The sequence below is a fragment of the Biomphalaria glabrata genome, chromosome 3 (genome assembly GCF_947242115.1).
Source record: "Biomphalaria glabrata chromosome 3, xgBioGlab47.1, whole genome shotgun sequence".
Lineage (NCBI taxonomy): Eukaryota > Metazoa > Mollusca > Gastropoda > Planorbidae > Biomphalaria > Biomphalaria glabrata.
Window position 1 is genome coordinate 45,131,888 of NC_074713.1, and position 23,695 is coordinate 45,155,582.

General features: G+C 34.7%; 2 protein-coding genes across 2 annotated transcripts; both read right to left on the bottom strand.

The window, feature by feature from the left end:
- Nucleotides 1–1,504: 1,504 nt before the first annotated feature.
- Nucleotides 1,505–7,746, bottom strand: LOC129925108 (galactosylgalactosylxylosylprotein 3-beta-glucuronosyltransferase 3-like). Its single transcript, XM_056023466.1, has 5 exons — nt 7,668–7,746; nt 5,017–5,432; nt 3,474–3,560; nt 2,590–2,796; nt 1,505–1,650 (listed from the first exon to the last, which is right to left on the bottom strand). The coding sequence occupies exons 1-5, from the start codon at nt 7,744–7,746 to the stop codon at nt 1,549–1,551; spliced, it is 891 nt and encodes a 296-aa protein (XP_055879441.1). The 3' UTR covers nt 1,505–1,548.
- A 6,361-nt stretch (nt 7,747–14,107) lies between these two features.
- Nucleotides 14,108–22,005, bottom strand: LOC106075993 (galactosylgalactosylxylosylprotein 3-beta-glucuronosyltransferase 1-like). The gene is made up of 5 exons (XM_056023468.1): nt 21,999–22,005; nt 21,482–21,897; nt 16,896–16,982; nt 15,655–15,861; nt 14,108–14,716 (listed from the first exon to the last, which is right to left on the bottom strand). The coding sequence occupies exons 1-5, from the start codon at nt 22,003–22,005 to the stop codon at nt 14,615–14,617; spliced, it is 819 nt and encodes a 272-aa protein (XP_055879443.1). The 3' UTR covers nt 14,108–14,614.
- Nucleotides 22,006–23,695: the final 1,690 nt, after the last annotated feature.

The following is a 23,695-nucleotide window of genomic DNA, read 5'->3' on the forward strand; positions in this document are numbered from 1 at the left end:
CTAAATTATTAATAAATTATTAAATTAAACCATTATAACTTATAAATAATAACAGGGTTTCCGCTGCTTCCTGATTTTTTAGGGCCTACTGGAAATCTCCTGTAATTGCAAAAAAAAAAAAAACATTAAAAAGTTATAGAAATCTCCTGAAATTATTAAAGTCTCTTGAAAACTCATTAAAAAAATCTCCTGAAAAATAGACAACATTGTCAATTTGAGGGTGCCAATCCTCAGCGCGATTTAAAAAAAAACGGCATTGTCAGCTTTCATTTAATAAAAATTTATTGCAAAGACGAATGTACTTTCTAATTAAAAAAAAATCTTAATTTTGACATTATGCTTATCCCTATACAGACTGGGCCCCGCGCATTCCATTTCGCATAGGGCCCCGCAATCGTTAGGGCCGGCCCTGTCTGCTAGTAGGCCTACTGCCAGCGAAAGAATATTTGAGTGTGTGGAGCGACAATGAGCGATCTTAGATCTGAGCTAAACCCAAAAAGGAATGTTGACATTTCTCAAATACAACATGCAGCCCTGATTGATAACCTCTCCTCTGTTTGGGACCCCCTCAACTCAATAAAACATAAAGAAACTAGAAAGGACGCAAAATAGAGACGTGAAATTTATAACAAAAGAATATTTACATTTGATTTGAATAATACCATAAGCAAAAATCACTCAATTTAGAGACGCTAAAGGACAGAAGACTAAAAATTAAAGTAGCAATAATACATAAAACACGTAGGCATAATTGCCAAATACATAACCTAATAGACACTCAGAGAGATACAAATATAAAGGCCTATTTCTTGCTCCTTAGGCTAGGATTGTATGGTACAAATGCTCTTTTTTTTTTTGCCATAGTGTCATTAGAACATGGACTAGGTTGCCTGAGAGCCAAGAGAACCAACGACTTAGCAGAGTCTGACATACATGACACATGAAACGTTTAGGACATGACTATCTTCTTTTTTAAAGTAACGTCTTTAATTTATAAGATAAGAAGATAAGTCAGCTACATTAAACAACCATTATCTGTGTTCCACGTTAGATCATCACATTTACTGCTTCGGTGTTATGTGCACTTTGACTGCAGCCATTTTGTAATTTTAATGTTTAAAGTTGCAATAGCTAAGTAAGTTGCACTATATTAGTTTTATATTTATTTATGTAAATCTTGTAGGTCAAGTGTCTTAAGTCATCCTAAACTCGTCCCTGGACGTCTTGACAGAATCTTGTTTCTTGGAAAGGAAGAGCTTGAGGGCGAGAGAGTGATGTCGATGTGTATCTGCTAGTTATAGGTATATGGTTCAAAAAAGTGTACGCTACTAAAGTAGACACATTGAATCAACAAATACGTTGCAATGTAACTAAAGAAACCATACTTTAAAAAAGATTTTTTTTTTAAATCGTCTTAAATATATGTAAACAACATATATAGGAAATAAACACATGGTATGTAAACAACATATATAGAAAATAAAAACATGGTATGTAAACAACATATATAGGAAATAAAAACATAGTAAAACACATTAATATAATATATCAAACTTCAATGTTTGGATATGCGTCAGCGCCATACAGTTTGACCATCAATTCTTCGTATGGAGTTTTACTTTTCTCTGTTCTCGTGTGCCAAACTAGAACCTAAGAGAACAAATGTAATGGAAAATGTTCAAGTTCACATTAAAAGGTCAAGGACGCTGCATTGACCCTAAATGTTGCCAACTAAATTAAAAAAAAAAAAAGTTCTAAAATTCTTAGTGTTTTCTTTTATGAATAATACACACCCGAAGATGTTAAACTAAACTCCTATTATAATTTGTAATCACTTACAAATACACCTCTAGATCTAGTTTTTAAATACAATCATATTCTTTTCAGATAAGTCCAATATATAAAGAGAGATCAGAACTAATAGGCAACTAACTATCGGTAAAAAAGAAGACTTGATACGAAGCTCTTCTGACACGTTTTGGGAGACAGTTAAAACTACAGCTCAGTTCCTTTTTATTCAGTTGGCAACAGTGAATTTGAATTTAGCGTCCTTGACATTGTCTAATTAATCATGTACATCTCCTATTCAGTTTTATTTTTCGGAGGTAAGCCTATCGTACCTCAGAATTATTTTTTTCTGGAATCTGTGAAATGACTTTAAATACCTCTTCTTTGCCCTATTTTCTTTCACTTTTTGTTCTGAGCTTCAGGAATGCATTTTCTAAGGTGTCTACAGCGTAATGTCCTTACAAAAATATCTTCTATTTAATGGCAATTTATTAACGAAGCCCAGCGACTACTTAAATACTGACAGATGTGTGAAATATATTTATGGGGGGGAAGTTGTTGAACCTCAAACCTCCTTCTCAGTTACGCTCATAAAATTGCGTAACTGTAGTTTGCTTTAAGTATTCTCAAGCTGTTGCTTGTTGATTTTGGTAGATTTACTTTAGTACTGGAGCCCAAAAACTGGCAGTAAAACAGATCGATGTGGGAAATATTTTTATTGCTTGGGGGAAGATTTGAACGCTCATTATGTCTAGATCTAGTCGCACAGTAAAGAAAAGAAATATAAGACTGAATACTGACTTGAGTGCACATGTTTGCTTTAGGCTCTAAATCATCCAGTGTCAAATTAAAGAATGTTAGAAATGTGGATTCTTGTCTTCCTGCACCAAAAGTATTTGAAAATTTTGCTTCTGGATGTCGGTGAATTAGATTGAGATGAATAGCGAAGCCGGCCATGTCCGTTGCAAAAGGTCGATTAGGTTTCCGGTAAGTGTACCAGCCTGTTACCTGCAAACGAAAAAAAGTTCTAAGCATAAATAGTGCCTGACAGTTTGGGTTGAATGTCATGACAGGCTTTACTTGTAGGTTCTCGTTAGTAATTTGAGTGTACTGAGTTAGATAGATAGATAGATAGATAGATAGATAGATAGATAGATAGATAGATAGATAGATAGATAGATAGATAGATAGATAGATAGACAGACAGACAGACAGACAGACAGACAGATAGATAGATAGATAGATAGATAGATAGATAGATAAATAGATAGATAGATAGATAGATAGATAGATAGATAGATAGTTAGATAGATAGATAGACAGACAGACAGATAGATAGATAGATAGATAGATAGATAGATAGATAGATAGATAGATAGATAGATAGATAGATAGATAGATAGATAGACAGACAGACAGACAGACAGACAGACAGACAGATAGATAGATAGATAGATAGATAGATAGATAGATAGATAGATAGATAGATAGATAGATAGATAAATAGATAGATATATAGATAGATAGATAGATAGATAGATAGATAAAAAAACTGGTTTATTTAATGTCTATGGCATCAGTTGTATTAGTCCTTCTGACTGTCCAGTTTCGAAAAGTTTTTAAAAGTGTATAAAACAAAAATAAAGAAGTTAAAATTTGTAACAATTTCAAATAACTGCTCCTACCTTCCCATTGGTTACTTTAGGACGTTCATAGCGCAAGTCTGCAGCAAGACCTACAGGCCAGATTGATACTTTTGTTGTATGTCTCATCTATTACAAGGGAGATAAAAAAAAACAGAACAGAAATCAATGCACTTCCATGAATGTTCGCCCACCGTGTGCACTTTTGAAATCTGAATATCCAAAAACTTTTTCATTATTCTAATTAAAGTTTAATAACAAACCTATGACCTTGTGAATGGTATTCAATGTTTACATTAATGTCAAATAAAGGCGTTTAAAATAGCATTTTTAAAATTTCATTTTAAAACTTAAACCTGCTAAAAATATTTGTATTCATATCTGTTATGTTTAAGCCATGAAAGCCACAACATCTAACGCTAATAACACAAAGGTCGTGGGTTCGATCTCCATACTGGCCAAATTAAGTCTTTTTTTTTTTCAATCAAAAATAAAATATTTGCTATATTATTTGAAAATAAAGAAGAGATATATATTTCTTTTACTAAAATATATAGTACTTGTTTTTACCCAAAATAACAAGGTATACAAGTAGGCTATGTTAAATCGAAATCAGTTTCCACTTGTATTGTATCGGAACACAGAATAATCAATGAGAACAGTGAGACGGCTGCCTACTTCTACCAACTCTTTTCAAAATCTTCCCTTATATATAAGCCTATATTTTGCCTATTTGTATTCATTCGTTTGGATGTCATGTAATCAAATTTGAAATAGATGTAGACTTACAATAATACATCCGTGAGATTAGAAATATTTTTACCAATTCTTTTGTTTATTGCAATATCATGCTTTTAGTTTTCTCAATACACTAGGACCCTATCACTTGTCTGGACCAGTTGGAAAAGGGAATGAGGAAGAAAGAAAATGATATCTGTGTGAATGTTACCGTAATCGCTTTTCAAATGCAATTTTTCTAAAAGTTAATAGACCTAAGTTCGAACCTGAGGACTCAAGTCTCAAGCCAACCCGAAAGTTATTGTGCCAGCGAATCGCTTATGAAAATCGAAGGATTTATAGTTATCTATTGTTAGTTTCAAACTTTAAAGCGACAACCTACAAAGCATAATGGGGGCTAATTCAACTTAAAGCACCACATCAGTGAAGTACTTGTTCGAGATACCTAACAAAAAAATTAATTACCAATAGTTATTAACTAATTGGTAAAAGAAATATTTATATTATATGTACATGGATGCTGACTGCAGATTTTGAGAAGAGGGTCCTAGCAATGGAACTGCGATGCTACAGAAAAATTCTAGGCATCACGAGGTTCTCAGGGCTAACAAAGACCTTCCTTTAGGGAACAGTACCAGTAAAAAAAAAAAAAAAACCAACAGACAGAGAAAGCGATGGGAAGACAACATAAAAGAATGAAAAGGCCTGCCATTGATTGAAACTATATCCAAGCTGATATAGAAGAGAAGAATGGAGAAAGATGGTCAACAGATCTTGTGTGGTGCCTCAACGGTTTGACATAGGGATAGGCGAAGGTGAGGATGACCTAAGTACATGTACTACCTACTTCTTCAAATATTTGTAAACTATATGCATTGTCATCATCAGCGAAATACACAACACCATCATCATCAGGGGCTGTGTTTTCTCTCAGCCAGTCTAGAGCAGCATTGCGTTGTAGCACGCCTCGAGGCTTCAGCCAGTGGGGATCTGTTCGTTTCATTTTATACTCTGAAGGCGTGGCGACGTACAGATGTGTAGAATGTATTCTAGTTCTATTGAGAAAGTTCTGCACTAAAGCTGTTTTTTCAGGGGAGTCTTCGATGACGATCCAGTGAATGTTTGGCACATGGAGCAGAGTATGACTAAGTCTTGTTAGTTCTGCCTTCTGTTCCAGCCTGGCATATGTTGGAGTGATGACATAGATAATGGACACTGATTTTAACGAACGTACTTTGATCTTTTCGTTACCACGTTTGTTTTCTGGGAAAAAATAAATAAAAACCAAAATAAGAACAGAAAAATGTAAGGTGTCATAGCTGTAGGTCTATTTTTAGACAATCTGGGTACCCCCTTAAAACGATATGTGTAATTTATTAGCCATTGATAAGTAAAATTTTACTTTCAACTCATCAATCATTCAAACGTTTGTTTTTTAAAGGAGAATGGAAATTTAAAAGGAACACACTCGTAATTTTCACATTGCCTTTCAGGTTCGTAGTATGTTGGGAGAGGGGGCATGTAGTCTGTATAGTTAGCTGAAAGACAGTCGACGGTTCCCTTACTTTCCTTACTTCCCTTCAATACGTATTAAACGCATTAATTTTTTCTTTCATCCGCGTCGAGCATCTTTATATCCTTCCGCTTGTGTTAGTTGGTTATTTGAGTTTAGACTTATCTTACACAAGACACAGCGCGGAGGCGCATATAAACTGTAAAAATTATGTAGGCCTAATTCTTTGGTCTAACATTTCTAGTTTTGTAATGAAACCAGAAGGATAGCTATGAAATTACGTTTTTTCACATCCATTTATAAACCGAAAATTAGGTGTATCATGCAGGTGATGGGTCATTATCATTTTTAAAAAGCCTTAAGCCTTGACCTATGCGGTTCTCCTGGTACGTGAAAAATAATGGACGATTCCACACCTGTCAACTTTAACCTGGAGTCAAAATTAATTTTCTGCTGTTAAAGGAAAACCTGTATATCGAAAATGTAGAGAAATGGACCATGCGCAGTACCGTTAGAGTAGTTTAGCAGAAAAGTTCAAAATAAAGTAGATTTTAACTAATTTCGACGAGCTGTTCCGCAAACATGCCTGTTCCGCAATAGTGACTCTACTCTCTATATTATATTTAGACTGGAAATCGGAAACAAATTCGTATCCATGAATGATCGATTCACAGACCTATATATAGATAGTGTTAAGGCTTCCGCGCGGTGTTGATTCTCTTGGAAATATATCTAGTGTAGATCTGACTGGAAGTAACGCTGAACTCAACTACTTCAGTAACACCGGCGAAAGGCCGAAACAATCAAATATGTAGTCGACGCTGATATGTTGTTCAACAAATATGTTTAATACTCAAGAAGGGAATCGTCCGATGTCAGCTATGTCCGTAAATCCGTATATCTACTGTACTCAAGTCTACTACTCAACAAGAAGCGTCTTCTTTTAGCGTCACTTAGAGCGTTCTTATTTTTTAAAGATCTGTCACGTCACTTGTCGCTAATTAAAACTTTCCCCTTATTCCCGAAACAAATAACTAATTCCTAATCATGTCATAACAATAGATAGAATTTTATGTACGTAACTCTTTTTCAAGCTGTAAGGAAGTCGCCCCAATTATTGAGATAATGTTTTAAATATCCTAGTTCGAAGTAATTCACGTCTATTTATTTTAATCATCTTATGTACATTTAAATAAATTGATTACCCAGATCTTTCTAGATTATGTACCTAAAAATGTCAAAATATTAATTATGAGACTAGAGTATTCTTATTTTTGATGTTCAATTACTAGATCTAGATTATTCTAGATCTAAAAATTAAAGTATATGTAACATAGGTTAGGGTTGAAAAAAAAAATTACATCTTATAACTACTTTACAAAACAACGCCTTGTTTCAACTTTTTGAAAAATTTTCACATTTTTTGTAGTGTTAAAAGATCTCCATGTCCAGTCTAGATATAATATATATAAGTCTTTGTGCCCACCCTAATTCGACCTGCGGGTCATTTTAATTTCTGCCACTCGTGTCGCTAGCCACGAAATAGGCCTGAAACAATTTTATTAGAAACCTGTGGACTAGTAGTTACATTAATTAATCTGATTTCTGAAAGTTGTCTTTTTTTTCTTTTTAAGTCGGAATATGGCCTAATGTCTCTACTTAAAATGTAACCAACATTGTAGCTAGCTTTCCAACGACTCATTTTCATGGTGTGTTTTTTTTGGTAACTATTCCCATCGATCCTCCAATCTCTAGGCGTAGTTTAACAGTTTTTGTATTCGCGGCTCAAATCAAGAATGCCGTGATATTTGTTTAATAATGCCGCTTATATGTTGTTCTTTAAAACAGCCACACTTCATCTACCAATCAAATATGTTGGCTTATGATCGTGTTCCACAAAAAAGTCAAAGTTCAACTTTTCTTGGTACATTCTACATTCAAAGTCTGCTTGTACTTTCTTCAGTTCTCCCATTTCATAAAAGTACCAATGGTAGAGGTCATGGTACCAATGGTAGAGGTCATGGTACCAATGGTAGAGGTCATGTTACCAATGGTAGAGGTCATGGTACCAATGCATCAGAGAAAAAGTGAGGAACATAACATAGACAAGATACATTTTAAATAATTATTTTTTTGGAAATTGGTGAAGGATATTCTACACTTTGTGCCGACGTTTTGGCGGGCTGGACAGATGTGGCCCGCGGGCCGTATTTTGGACATCACTGGTATCAGAAATCAACTAAATCACTCACGCAGATCCCTAATCAGCATTGTCCAAAGAACAATCAAGGTAATGACAGCTGGACACAAAAACTTTCTCGTTGAAAACATTGACCACTAGTCCTTGGTCTCCTACTTGTTGGTCTTCTGTGAGTAATAAAAAAAAGACTGATTTTATAAACTACTTCTTATAGCGCCTTAACCAATAAGCTTCGGGCAGGAGTGGCTCGTTAGCCATTGCTGGCTTAAAAAATTAAAATATTTTGGCATTGATAGTCCATTGCATTAGAGGATTAAAGATTCTCTAATAGGGAGAGAATAAACTGTAATAATAAATGGCTCTAAATCAACACCAATAACATTAAACTCAGGTGTACCTCAAGGAACAGTCTTAGGTCCACTACTATTCTTAATTTACATAAATGATTTACCAAGTTGCATTAGTTCAGGAAAAAAAATCAGATTATTTGCAGACGATTGCATATTATATAGAACAATAAAAACAACACAAGACACAGAACTTTTACAAAGAGAATTAGATGAATTACAGAAATGGGAATCAAATTAGAGCATGTCTTTCCACCCAGAAAAATGTCAGTTGTTAAGAGTAACAAAAAAACTAAAACAAATTAATTCCACTTATCTTATTCATGGCAAACCAGTAACACAGACTAAAAACGCAAAATACCTAGGTGTTAAAATAAATGAAAAACTGTCATGGAATCCACATATTGATGAAACTATTTAAAAAATCAAACAAAGCATTAGGGTTTATTAAAAGAAATTTCTATAAATCAAATAAGAACATAAAACTAAAATGTTATTTAACCTTGGTTAGGCCAATAATAGAATATGCATCCTCCGTTTGGGACCCCTCAACTGAAGAAAACATTAAGAAACTGGAACAGACACAAAATAGAGAAGTGAGATTCATAACAAACGAATATTCACATTTGACTAGAGTAACACCTTTAGTAAAATCACTAAATTTAGAAAGCCTTCAGGACAGTAGGCTCAAAAGTAAAGTAGCAATTATACATAAAACACTGAACCATAATCTTCAAATACAATAATAATAATTTTATTTATAATAATAATTTTATTTATAAAGCGCTGTTAACAAACAAAATGTAGGCTCAAGGCGCTGTAACAACATTACAAACATAAACACAACTGCTAGAATAACAGTTAATCTAAAAAAGTTTTAAACAAGTAGGTCTTAATGTTCTTCTTAAAAGTGGTATAGCATGTTGTCTGTCTGAGATCAATGGGGAGTGAGTTCCAAAAACAAAATTTAATAAAATACTCTGAAAGACACAAAGATAAAGGCAGATTCCTCATCCCATATGCTAGGACAAATTTGTACAAATACTCCTTTTTCCCTAGTGCTATTAGAGCATGGAATGGGTTGCCTGAGTTAACCAGGAAAACCAGTGACTTGGCAGAATTTAAGTCATTGGTTAATATGCATGACTAAATGCCTGACACGTAGGGCGTAATAATCTTCTTTTTTGAAGTAACGTCTGTATCATATAAGATAAGAAGATAAGATCTAGAGCGAACTAGAACTAGATTCTAGAACTAAAATCTAGAACTAGAATTCAGACTAAAGCTAGACTTGGAATCTAGGCTAGAACTAGATTTCTAGACTAGTTCTAGATCTAGATTAGATCTGGATCTAGACTCTTAATCTAAACTAGATCTAAACCTAGATTTAGATCTATCTCGATCTAGAATCTAGATCTCTAGATCTATGAATGATCGAAAATATCATGATGTCCGATTTTCATTTTCTCTTCTAGTTTCTGAGATCTAAACGGGACGGACGGACAGACGGACGGACAGACAGGACACAGAAAACTAATAGCGTCTTTTTCCCTTTCGGGGGCGCTAAAAATGATGTTTACACATTTGAGTTAAAAAGAAATAACAACTTATTTTAACTATTGCATTGTTAGGGTAAATTTTTTGAATATCAAACTTTGTCAAACATGGGAGAATTCTATTACAAATTTATAGATTCCCCCCATCTCTCTCTTAATATATATATTTAGATATGATTTTGAGTGTTTGAAAAATTAAATATAATTTTAGAATATTTAGCAACTACTTACAAAGCTACTTACTTTGTCAAACATCTCATGTAGTGATTAGAGATTATCCCTGTAGAACTACAGATGTCTCGCTACTGTACGGTAGACAACAATAGTTCACCGACAGCTGGAACTCAACGTAATGGACTAATAAAACCATCTGAAGCGACCATGACACGTGACTGAAGATGTATTCAGTTTCTACTGGGTTGTTTTGATAATTGAATTATTTTTTATGTACTGAATAGTAAGTGTTTTTTTTTATTCATTACCAAAAAGACACATACTATATTAAAGTACATTGTCGTATATATAATTCATCGAAATGGGGGAGACAAATGGTACAAATCAAAAGAGGTTTCCCACTATTTCGCCACTCTCCTTTCTCCTGGAAGACAAGGGAAGACTCCCTCAGGGCGCCTGGACTTAATAAATAAAATAAAATGGTTAAAATTAGGTTCCCTTATGAGTAACTGGATTTTTTGGTGTAGTGTAATCAGATCACGATAGTCAGAAAGTTGTCTCTACAATATAAAATGGTTATCTTCCTATCTGACTGACTCGTCATCAATTCTCGGTGAACGAAAAATTAAGAAAATTTTAACTGTTATTACTTACTTACTTAGACTTAGTTCCTCCCGCGCCGTTCGGCGCATTGGGCGGCAAACTATCTCCACAAAGATCTGTCATTGGCAATGTCTGAAGCCTCCTCCCACCTGGTGTCCACTGTTCTGAGGTCCTCCATGAAGGTGTTCATTTTGTCGTAGAACTTCATGCGACGCTTTGTCACAAACTCACAAAGTGTTTGACTCCCAGTTTGGCATAGGATTTCCTTGTTTGAGACCCGATCTGTGTAACTGACTCACAAAATCCGTCTCAGCCATTTTGTGGAGCTACATTTAGTCTTTTCTCAATTTCGACAGATGACTTTCATGTTTCACAATCACATGCATATGTTGCAGTTAGAATGACGATTGTGTTGAGAAGGTGCATTTTTGTCTCGAGTCCAATGGCCTGGCTTGTCCAGATAGGCTGCAGTCTTTGGGAAATGCTCCCTGCCTTTCGGCACGCTACATTATTTGTTAGTATTCTGCCAAGGTAAGCGAACTTGTCCAACTCTTCAAGCTTTGACTCGCCAAGTCTGACGGGGGCACCCTTTGCCTTATATCCCACTCGTAAAATTTTAGTCTTATCTAAATTTATGCGAGGGCAATTTTGGTTGCCTCTCTATCTAGGCTCTCCGTCATTCCTTGTTTGCATTTATTTGTACTTACTGTGTACATAAAACAATTAAGCCTTTTTCAGAATAAAAATCGCTGAGGTTAAATAGAGCCAAGACTATTTTTTTTTATTTCACAATTTCGATTCAATATGTTTTTTTACCCGACATAATACAAAGTACAAGATTATACTTTCTTACGTTTTTAATCACAAATAGCGGAAGGAACAAAGCTTAAATGGTTTATCTATCAGGGCTTCAATAATTCACGGACAAAATGTAAGTAGTGCAGGGTCAAGAGGCCATCATAATATTGGCTGCACAAACTTAATGACATCGCACAATGGATGATCCAAAGGAAGGGTGAGCTTTGCTTAAAACTTTTCATTACTGAAAAAAAAAGGGGGGGGGATTCTTGGTTGGGAAAAAAAAAATTGCGATGTCAGTGTTATGCTGTCAGTTTTATTGATTGATAAAAATAAATGTATTCAGACAATAAAGTAAAATTAAGTTCCCCTTTCAGACCTTGTGGTCTATAGGGCAGATGATGTAAAGGTCATTTGTTTCTGTGGCCTACGGTTAACAAGAGTGTCATGTGGCCAGCACAACGGCCAACTGCCTTTACTTTTCCCTAACTAATGTCAGGTACCCATTAGAGCTGGGTGGACTCAGAGGCGCCCCAAGATCCCGAAATTAAAAATCTCAGTCTTCAGCAGGATTCGAACACCGTTCCCCGGTTCGGAAGCCAAGCGCTTTACCGCTCAGCCTCCGCGCCTCCTTCACATTGTTCAACTGATTCTCTTTGATATTCAGACCATACTTTTGAAGAATACTGTTTTTAGTGCCTAATAGTGACATTTCATATTTATGATTGTGTTTACAATGCAATGTTTATTTTTCTTTTGTATATAGGGCAAAAAAACAGAATCACTTGACTAAAATACACTGAAGAAACTTCTATGCTACATTTTTCTTTCTTTTAATGAATTCCTTCAAAACATTAATTCACAAGACAACACTTTTTGACACATTTTCTTGCAAAAGTAATGAAGTGATAAATCCATATCATAAGAGCACTTAATTATACAGATACAATGGAACAACTGAGCTTTTTTATCTTCAAACTTCACATTCACTCATTGACTTCAAATATATCAAGTACTCAAAGACTTGTTACGACTTATGGACCCGCTACTCTAAGACCCGCAACAGCTCAAGGATCCCCTACAACTCAAGTCCTTTTTCCTCAAATTATACATTTTTTAATTCGTCTTTTCTTGAATCTTAAAAACTTCTATTCTAAATATTTCTATTCTATTTCTATTAACTACGACGTTCCAGAATTTTTTCTTTGACCTCATTCTCTGGTTAATTATAAATATCACATATTTACCCATTGTAGAAAGAAGTAGAATTACGTCACAGTATCGATTCGTGACAATACTAACCACCAACGCTTTATCGTTATGCGCTTTTGGACTTCAAGGCCCTAAGAAATGTGTGGTCTGTTTGTTTGTGTAACTGTCACAAGACAATGTGGCGATATTCCCTGATGTATGACTAATGTTATTTCATCAATCCGTAAGATCAATGGCTATCACGTAGCTATTCTATCCAGAGTGGATGCAAAGTACAGCATACAGCCGTGATTGTTAAAATCTCCTCTGTTTGGGATCCCCCACCCCTCAACTCAATAAAACACAAAGAAACTAAATCAGACACAAAATAAGGACAAAGGAATATTCACATTTCATTTTAATATCAAAAGTAAAATCACTAAATTTAGAGACGCTTAACGACAAAAGACTAAAAAGCAAAGCAGCAATAATACATAAAAACACAGAGCCATAATTTGCAATTATAAAACATAATAACCTTCTCAGAAAAACACAAAGATAAAGGCATTATTCTTGTTCCAAATGCTTGGACAAAATGGTACATATGCTCTTTTTTTTTTATAATGTCATTAGAACATAGAATGGGTGCCCCCTAACCAAGAAAACCAACGACTTCACTTTTAAAGTAAAGTCTCCTTAATTTATAAGATAAGAAGATAAGACAGCTACATTAAAGAACCATTATCTGTGTTCAACGTCAGATCATTAGTCTTCACATTTACTGCTTCGATGTTTTGTCTACTTTGACTGCTGCCATTTTGTAATTTGAATGTTTAAAGTTGCAATAGCTATGTAAGTTGCACTATATTAGTTTTATATTTATTTATGTAAATCTTGAAGGTCAAAAGGTCTTAAGTTATCCAAACTCGTCCCCGGACGTCTTGACACAATCTTGTTTCTTGGAAAGGAAGAGCTTGAGGGCGAGAGAGTGATGTCGACGTGTTGCCCAGCAAGGGTGTCTGCTAGTTATAGATATGGTTAAAAAAAATTGTACGCTACCAAAGTAGACACATTATATTTAAAAAATAAAGTAAAACAAGTTTACAGAGACAGTTTATGTGGAAACACAAACTCAAAATCGGCCCCCGAAGTGGTCCACCCAATCAGGTAAAAATGCAGGTTTTAATATTTTCAGAAAGAATATCAGAATGAAATTCTATCAGAGTCAAAAAATGGTGAAAGAAAGTTGACATCTTGTGTGGTGCCCCAACGGTCCAGTAGACCAAGGGATAGATGAAAGTGAAGATGAAGTTAGATGTGTAATGATTATTTTATTGATCTAATTGTTTTATATAGGGTGAATCTCTTATTCAAAGCCTCGTACAAAAGGAAGATGTTTATGTAAATGAGAATTGTACACGATAACATGAAAAACTACTTATGAATTGTTGTTTTAAATTATGCTTCACTTATATGCATATTAAATAAATATTTTCTCATTGAAAAAAATAGTAACCATTTTTTTACATGTAATAGTTAATATGACAGAACTTACATAACTTAGCAGATCATTTGTAAAAAAAAATATTTTTTTTTGACAAAAAAATCTAAAACCGTTTGCATAAATGTGTTAAAAATATGGTTTAAATAGTCGTCTCCCTTACTAAATAGCCTCCTGTGTTTGTTACTATTAATAGTGAATAGTTGTAAAAATGGTGTATTTTTATGAAAAAACTGCTTGCATAGCTTATTTTAAAAATTAAATTTTCACTTTCAGATATTAAAAAAGTAGCTGTTGCATCAGAACTTGTAAAGGTCAAAAATATCGGATTTTCACTATCTTTTCTACTTTACGAGATCTAAACGGGACGGACGGACGGACAGACATTGCACACAAAACTAAAAGCATCTTTTCCCGGCCGCTAAAAATGTAACTCAAAGAATATAGATTTAACTAGATTAAAAAATTATCGTCATAAATAAATACATCTAAATCTAAACATATTTAGATATACATAAGAAATTAAAAAAATAGGGAAAAAATGACATTAATTTGTAAAATATTAAACTTCAATGTTTGGATATGCGTCAGCGCCATACAGTTTGACCATCGCTTCTTCGTATGGAGTTTTACTTTTCTCTGTTCTCGTGTGCCAAACTAGAACCTAAGAGAACAAATGTAGGCCTAATGAAAGATTTTTATGTTCAACTAAAAATGTAAATGCTAAATTGAACCTCAATGTTAACAACTAAATTAAAAAAAAGATAAATTCTAAAATTCTTGGTGTTTTCTTTCACGAACACACTAGCCTATAATTGTATAATACACACCCGCAGGGCTTTCTTGTGACGGTACGCACCAGTACGGCGTACAGGCACCTTTTTCAATGTGGGGAAAAATTATTACTTTTCTTGTATTTAACGTATATTATTAATTTATTAGTAGTTAAAAGTTAGGTAATCCATCACTGAGTACCGGCACCTAATCACTGAGTACCGACAACTATTTTTTTTTACAAAATAGCACTGCACACCCGTGTGTCAAATATATTTTATAAGCCCGAAGATGTGAAACTTAACTCATAGTATAATTTGTAATAACTTGCAAATAAATCTCTAGATCTTGTTTTCAAATTCAATTGTAATCCGTCAGATAAGTCTAATGCATAAAGAGAGATCAGAACACCCAGACTACACTAAATGTCAGCTAAACAACATCAAATGTAGACGTTATTTTTTATTTTATTTTTGTAAATGATCGACTAGATCTACTGGGCAATGTCCTAACAAAAATATCTGCTTTTAAAGGTACTTTATAAATGAAGCCCAGCGACTGGTAGAAAAAAAACATTGTGTAAAATATATAAAATTGGAAGGGGGCGGGGGCGTTGCTCCTTAAACTTCCTCCCCAACTACGCTCTTGAAATTTTGTTACTGTAGTTTGCTTTAAGTTTTCTCAGCCTGTTGCTTGTTGATTCTCATAGATTTACTTAAGTACTTGAGCACAGCGACTGATAATAAAGCAGATCAATGTGAGGATTTTAACCTTCCATTATATCTAGATCTAGTCGCTCAGTAAAGAAGTATAAGAATGTATACTTACTTCAGAGCACATGTTTGCTTTAGGCTCTAAATCATCCAGTGTCAAGTGAAACAATGTCAGAAATGTGGATTCTTGGCTTCCTGCAGCAAAAATATTTGAAAACTTTGCTTCTGGATGTTGGTGAATTAAATTGAGATTAATGGCGAAGCCGGCCATGTCCGTTGCAAAAGGTCGATCAGGTTTGTAATAGGTGTACCAACCTGTTACCTGCAAAAAAAAAAGCATATATAGTGTCTGACTCTTTGGGTCGAAGTATACTGAATGTGGATTGTTGTGTTAAATTTGATTTAAATATACACAGTTTAGTTTTAGATTATCAAAACTACATATGCAACTACAGTGTCACTGCATGATACCTTTGAGCCCAGGTTGACGGCAGAAACTCAAAGGTTGAATGTAATTTTAAAAAAACGACAAGAAAATTAATAAATACTTTTTAAAGTAGTGCAATTGTCTCATTTAGTTTGGATCAGTCATGTGATTAAATTTGTATTAGATCTAGACCAACAACAATAAATCTGTCCGATTTGAAATATTTTTAAAAAGTGTTTTAGATTAGTATTTGTCATGCATTTAGCTTTCTCAATAACTGTATGATCCTATCTTTTGTATGGACCAGTTGAAAAGGGGTAGGGAAGAAAGAATGGTGTAACTTGGTGATCGCTTTTAAATGAATTTATATTTTTCAAAAAAGGTGAACGACCTGAATTCAAACTCGAGGGCTAAAACCTCCTTAGCCTCCTTAAGACAATAAACTAACCATTATGCCAGGAAAGTGCTAATGAAAATAGAAGGTTTTATAGTTTCTATTTTAGATTCAAACTTTTTTTCTACAAAGTATAAAGGGGACTAATTAAACTTATAGTACCTGATCAGTCAAGTACAATTTCTTTCTTTCGCTTGTTCGAGATACCAAACAAAATAAATTACTAATAATTCATTAACTCATTGTTATATTTTTTAAATGATTCTTGTTTTGGTAGGTAAAAAAAAATGTGCAATATTTCAGCTTGATCTGAGATTGGGTGTGGGAAAAAATAACGAGTAAAAACTTTTGACCAGACAGACAGAGTGAGTAAATGTAAGCTTCGTACAAAGTTAACCACCAGCTCTCAAAATAATAGTAAAAATTCTGTGCGTTGATCACAAAGAAATAAAGAATTATGGTAGCTGTTTTTAAATAGTGTGTAAAACAAAGAAGGCAGCTAAATTTTTTTAAATTGTCAAAAAATTGCTCTTACCTTCCCATTGGTCACTTTAGGACGTTCATAGCGCAAAGCTGCAGCAAGACCTACAGGCCAGATTGATACTTTTGTTGTGTTTCTCATCTATTACAAGAAAAAAACAAAACTCAAAGGCTTTCGAAATCATTGCCATTCCCTAAAGGCTAATAACTATCGTAAAAAAAAAGAATTTGCAAAACGTTTCGGTCAAGAGCGTAGCCGGGGGAGGGGTTTAAAATTTAAAACCCCTCCAGGTGCTTTTGATTATAAAATCCCCCTACAGATAGTTTTGAGGTTGAGAACCTCTCTTCATTATTATTCTAAAGCAAACTAAATTCACCAAATTCTATTAGCGTAGCTAAGGCACTGGCAGATCCAGGGGGAGCGTTAGGGGCGATTGCCCCCCCCCCCTCCCACTCGGCCGGACGAATTTTAGTATAGAATTCACACAATTTGTATACGAATTTATTACTTATGTTAATAATATATACTAATTATTTATATTTCAACATATTTTTAGATTATTTCGCCCCCCCTTCTAGTATTTTGGCCGTTTTGGTAGGGTCGGGGGGGGGGGCGATGGCATCAATCTGCCCCCCCACCATGAACTTTCGAGTGGGGGGGGCGGTCCTATTTATTTGCAGAAATCACAGCTTGCTAACAGAATCAATTAAAAATATCTATATGATAAAAAAAATTTGTATTGGTATTTTATGTCGTTCATCTTTGGCCGATTGGAAGGGAAGAAGTGAATACCTCTACTGCCCTTCCCATCTAAACCCTTTGAGTGTGGTGGGGGTGGGGGCAGTCCTACTTTTATGGAGAAATCATAGTATGTTAACAAAATTAGTCGAATATCTATATAATATAAACAGGTGGAAGTGCGATACACGCAATCACCTTCCCCCCATCGGACAAACCAATACTTTTTCTTTTTGTATTATAGTAAGAAATTACAAAATTTAAAAAATCTGTCACTAATATAATTTATATATGCTATAAAGTAAATTCTTATATCGAGTCGCCCAACCTCTATTCTTTAATGCAAAATACAATCATTAGCAGAAATTATAAGAAGGAGCGAGGATTAATCGTTTTCATTTTACCGCCCTTCCCCTTTCCAGACAGAGTTTGTGTTATTTCACATGAATTTATCATAACTATTTTAAGAAAGACTTTGCTTTGGAAAAGTTATAATTCAAACGAAATTTTTCAATATAACAGTCACGGTTGAGATGAGTTCAAAAGCCAGATAATCTTTTCCTAGTCGCCTTTTTCCAACCTTTACTCTATCTCATATTTTTCTAGTTAAATAAATTTAGGACTATAACTCACAATTTATGCTTACATTTTATTGAATATTATTAATCAAATATTTTTTTTTCGGCGGCGATCCTCAAAGCCTTAATCTAAATATGTTGGGTATCTTATCTTTTCAAAGAACAAATCGGTTTTATTTCCAATGTATTAAGGGACTATAAATTCATATTAGAATATTTTTCCACATTATTTAAAAGGTCCTTTATAATAGAATGAATAATAAGCTGCAGGTCAGGAGAATGCGTTACTGCAGTGAAGAATGCCAAAAAACGCTTTTAGCGTTGAGGCTACGCCCCGAACCTCACTGATGAATAATAAGCTGTAGATGTCAGAAGAATGCGTTTCTGCAGTGAAGAATGCAAGAAGACGCATTTAAATTCGGGGCTTCGCCCCGAACCCCACCAATAAATAATGACCTGTAGATGTCAGGACAATGCGTTTCAGCCGTGAAAAAATGCAAGAAAACGCTTGTGGCGTCGGGGCTTCGCCCCGAACCCCACTGACAAAACTTACAGCGCTTTCCCAGACCCCCAAGCTTGCAAGACAAAGGCCTCAACATGACTGTTTTTTTTTCGCCTAAGATTGAGAAACAGTCTTATTTTATTCTCATATATCGAATATATACGAATATATATATGCTGTACTCACGTTTATGCATAGGGTTAGGGTTTACTGGGCGTCCGGGTTAGGGTTTGGAAAAAAATCGCCCCCCCCACTCCAAAGTTCTGGATCCGCCAGTGAGCTAAGGGGGTTTTGAATTTGTTAAAATAAAACTCTAGAGATTTTTTAGTTTAAATCCCCCAGCAAACTTCCCTTTTCGATATAAAATCTAAGCAATTTACAGTCACCTAATTCCAAGAGCGTAGCCAAGAGAGGTTACACATTTCTACCAGTTGTTGGTCTTCATTAATAATTGTGGTTCAACAAAGATGGCTTCGACGGATTTTAGGACTATGTTATAGAGATTGGGTCTCAATCAAGGAAATCCTATGCCGAACTGGGAATCGACCCCTTACTAAGGTTATGACAGAGCGTCGCATGAATTTTGCTGGACATGTTCTCCGACAAAATGAATTACGCATACTAATAGTTGCGATGACATGGAGGCCATTACGAGGAAAGCGCAAACAGCGACATCCTAGTACAAATTGGCGCCAAACTTTTATGGAGGTCCTCAGAGCAGTGGACACCAGGTGGTGAGAGACTTCAGACATTGCCAATAACAAATGTTTGTGGAGGCAGCTTATCGTTAATGCGCCGAACGGCGCGGGAGTCCTAAGTAAGTAAGAATAGCAGATTGGGTTTTTGAACTAAAACTTTTTAATAGCAGGATTATGTACTGTAGATACCTCAGAATATGCATTTTGTTGGCTTTCAATAACGGAAATAGTGCTTGGAGGCGGGGCTCCGCCCCGAACAACACTGGTGGAGCTCACAGCGCTCCCCAGACTCCCTTGCTGGCAAGGGCGGGGTATCTGCAACTTTTCAACTAACTCCAGGAAGAACCTATTACAATAAACGTCTTCTTCCGCAAGAATGAATGTTCAGTATGTAATAAAGATTACACACACACACATATATATATATATATATATATATATGTGTGTCTGTGGTGGGAGAAGGGGGATAAAAAATCCCCCCAGGCCCCCCACTCCCACCGAAAATAAAATATGAATATTTAGTTTACTAAAGTATTTGAAAATAAAAAGAAATCTATTTCTTTTCTAAAATATTTACATTACCAGTTTTTACCAAAATTAATAAGATAAACAGCTTTGTCAAATCGAAATTAGTTTTTTCTTTTTCACATAATGATTCACGAGAACAGTGATACAAGGCTGTCTACTTTCACCGACTCTTTTCAATAACTTCCTTAAAAGAAAATGGAAGATGCACTCGAAGGTTAAAAATATTACTAACTTTGCGGAAGACATAGAGTCATAGATGGTCTGGTAGGGACAGAAGAAGAACTAGCTAACTTGGTGATGCGCATAGACAAGACTTGTGTAGCACATGGTATGTAGATCAAAGCCGAAAACAAAAAAAAATATTATTCTAAAAAGCTTATATTAAGCGTAGTTGTATAAATTACTTTGGATCAGTCAAATAATTAAATGTGTATCAGATGTAGACTAACAATCTGTGTGATTAGAAATATTTTTATCAATTGTTTTAGTTTTAGTATAGCAATTTTATGCTTTTATCTTTTTTAATACGATATGATTCTATAATTTATCTCGACAAGTTGAGAAAACAGGAAAGGGCAATAAAGAATGGGGTATCTTGGTGAATGTTAACGTAATCGATTTATAAATGATTTTTTTTTTAAAGTTGAAAGACCTGAGCTCGAACTCCATTGACTGCTAAAGCCTCCTTAAGCCATTGTGCGAGCGAATCGTTTTTTGAAAATTGAAGGTTTTATAGTTATCTGTTGCAAGCTTCAAAATTTAAAAGCAGCGACCTACAATTTCAAAAAAGGGGCTAATTCTATATATACCACCACATTATTGAAGTACAATTTCTTTAACTTGTTATTATATATACCAAACAAAGTAATTAATTAACAAAAGTTAATTTATTAATTGATTTTTTTTTTGTATTAATTCTTGTGTTGTCAGATAAAAAAATAATTGTTCAAAATTTCAGCCTTATCTGAGATTGAATGTGGGAGAAATAACGTGTACAAACTTTTTACCAGACAGACAGATGGAGTTGATATAAACTTTGTAGAAACACAAATTATGACCAATAGCCAACAGGGCTTTTAAAAGGCACATCAGTATTGGTGGCGAAAAGCTAAGAAGTGTTCGTATTTGGAGCAATTGTCTCAGATGAAAGAACCAAGCCAGAATCGCCCAGTCTACAGCAGTACTTGCAAAACTAAAAAAAAATTTGAAAGGACAAAGGCCTATCCCTTGACACTAAAATCAGACTGGTGACGGCCACATTCTTATATGCTTGCGAATCTTGGACGCTGACTGCTGATGTCGAGAAGAGGCTCCTAGCAATAGAGTTAAGAAGCTACGGAAAGATCACTAGTATCACTAGTATCACTTACAAAGACCGCGTCACAAATGAAGTAGTAAGAAACAGGATTAATACAGAAATTGGATCCCACGATGAACTGCTAACCATTTTCAAAAACGCAAACTAAAACACTATGGCCACATCACAAGGTCCTCGGGCCTCGCAAAGACCTTTCGTTAGGGAACAGAACCAGTAAAAAAAGAAGAGGCAGACAGAGAAAGCAATGGGAAGATGGCCTAATTACAAGTAATACCTACTTCTTCAAATAGTTGCAAACTATATGCATTGTCATCATCAGCGAAATACACAACACCGTCATCGTAGGGAGATGTGTTTTCTCTCAGCCAGTCTAGAGCAGCATTGCGTTGTAGCACGCCTCGGGGCTTTAGCGAGTGGGGATCTGTTCGTTTCATTTTATACTCTGAAGGCGTAGCGACGTACAGATGTGTAGAATGTATTCTAGTCCTATTGAGAAAGTTCTGCACTAAAACTGTTTTTTCAGGAGAGTCTTCGATGACGATCCAGTGAATGTTTGGCACATGGAGCAGAGTATGGCTTAGTCTTGTTAGTTCTGCCTTTTGTTCCAGCCTTGCATATGTTGGAGTGATGACATAGATAATGGACAATGATTTCAACGAACGTGCACTGATTTTTTCATTATCACGTTTGTTTTCTGGAAATAACAAAAAAAAAATTAAAAAAAAATAACAACTGGAAAAAATAAGATGTCATAGCTGTAAAAATCTGAAAATTACGAGTTTGTTTGTTTCTAACTTTTCATTGTCGTTTTTAGGAATGGGCTTTTAATCACAAACTATAAATTTACGCTAATCTATGAAATAAAGCCATTTCCTGTTAGTCTCCATTGAGATAATTTTTTGACAATGCTAAAACTAAATAATTTAACCTAGCCCTCACGTTTGGCTCAGATATTAAGTCCGGCGTAACTGCTTTCACTAACAGGAGAAAGGGCGAAGGCTAATGATTCTCTCAAGTTTTTCTCTTTCGACAAGAAAATAAAAGTAGTTTTGTGAAAATGGGTGTAACCATTAAGCCGATACATTCATATCTATTAAAAAACGAAAGAAGAGCGAGATGAATAGGATATAAAGTATAATTTAAAAAACGGGTTTACCCGATTTGTTAAATGAATGTGATTTTAAAGTACGTCAGGATGTCTAAATTCGCAGATATAAGGAACGAATTTATGTAAAAAAAAAAAAAGCCTTTGAAACACACACTTGAAGGTTAATTTTATTATATAATGAAATCACTGGATTATATTTTGTATTTTCATGTGTCAAAGTAAAAAAATATATGTGCTAAGTGTAGTTCTTAAAATTAGATCTAGATCTAGATCCTTTCGATCTTGTATCTGTAAACATGGCCTAGATCCATGAAATAGTGACACTTTCATAGAATTGGGCAACTTTTTTTTGAGGGTCTCTAGTTTGTTTTAGGGCTACTATACATACGTAACGGTTCTAGTTAAAACCCAAGGAACATTTATGCCAAGTTTTTTCAAGAGTGGTCATCAAAAGGGTAAAGTTTTGGTTTATCGACAAAGACGTGACAATTAAAGACAAGACTAGGGTTTGAGTTGTAACGAAAGAAAACACAGAATAATTTTGGCAGCTTTAGTGAGAGTTTTTTTTTTTTAGTTCTCTGATAGTTAGCTGAAAGACATACGATATGTTCCCTTCATTACGTATTAAACGTATTACTTGACATCGTTCATTATCCTCGAGTATCTTTATATCCTTCGACTGTGTTAGTTGAGTTTGAGCTTTTGTTACACAAGACACAGCGTGAAGGCGCATATAAACAGTAAACATAGGATAGGCCTAATTCTTTGGTCTACCCTTTCTAGTTTTGTAATAAAACTAAATCCTGTGTTCGTTGAGCTGAAAACAAATAAGGTCCCAAACTGTAATAGAGTTGGCTGTTGGTCTTCTAAGACCTCACCGACACCTTCTCGCCAACAGATAGTATATATATATATATATTTACCACATTCTGGTGGAATCAACGCTGGTATCGTCAGTTAGGAGAGAAAGAGTTAAAATGTGTTTGTACAATACAATGAAAAAGAATCTTTATAAGAAATCAAACGAATCACTCACGCAGATCCCAAATCAGCATTGTCCATAGAACAATCAAGTTAATGACAACTAGACACAAAAACTTTCTTCTCGAAAACATTGACCACTAGATTCTAGAGTCTGTGTTGGTCTCCTACTTGTTGGTCTCCTGTGAACAAGAAAAGAAAACGAGGGGATAAGCAAAGATGCCTCTATAAGATGTAATGTATTTATATCCGGCGGTAACAGAAAGGCCGGTTTTCAAGAAGCACAATTTGTTAACTATAACTAGAATTCAAACAAAGACAAAATCTACCCGCCCCTTAAAAAAGGGACAGATTGTTGTTAAATCAAAGAAAGGAAATAAAAAAAAAAACGAAAACCAAAATC

Excerpts from the sequence above, each read along its gene's own strand:
- LOC129925108 (XM_056023466.1), bottom strand. The coding sequence starts at position 7,746 with ATGACCTCTACCATTGGTAACATGACCTCTACCATTGGTACCATGACC. Across the intron at positions 5,433-7,667 it reads TACCATGACCTCTACCATTG|AAAACAAACGTGGTAACGAA; the intron begins GTACTTTTATGA and ends ATTTTTTCCCAG. Across the intron at positions 1,651-2,589 it reads AAGCAAACATGTGCACTCAA|GTTCTAGTTTGGCACACGAG; the intron begins GTCAGTATTCAG and ends TTGTTCTCTTAG.
- LOC106075993 (XM_056023468.1), bottom strand. Across the intron at positions 16,983-21,481 it reads GTTTGCAACTATTTGAAGAA|ATGAGAAACACAACAAAAGT; the intron begins GTAGGTATTACT and ends TTCTTGTAATAG. Across the intron at positions 14,717-15,654 it reads AAGCAAACATGTGCTCTGAA|GTTCTAGTTTGGCACACGAG; the intron begins GTAAGTATACAT and ends TTGTTCTCTTAG.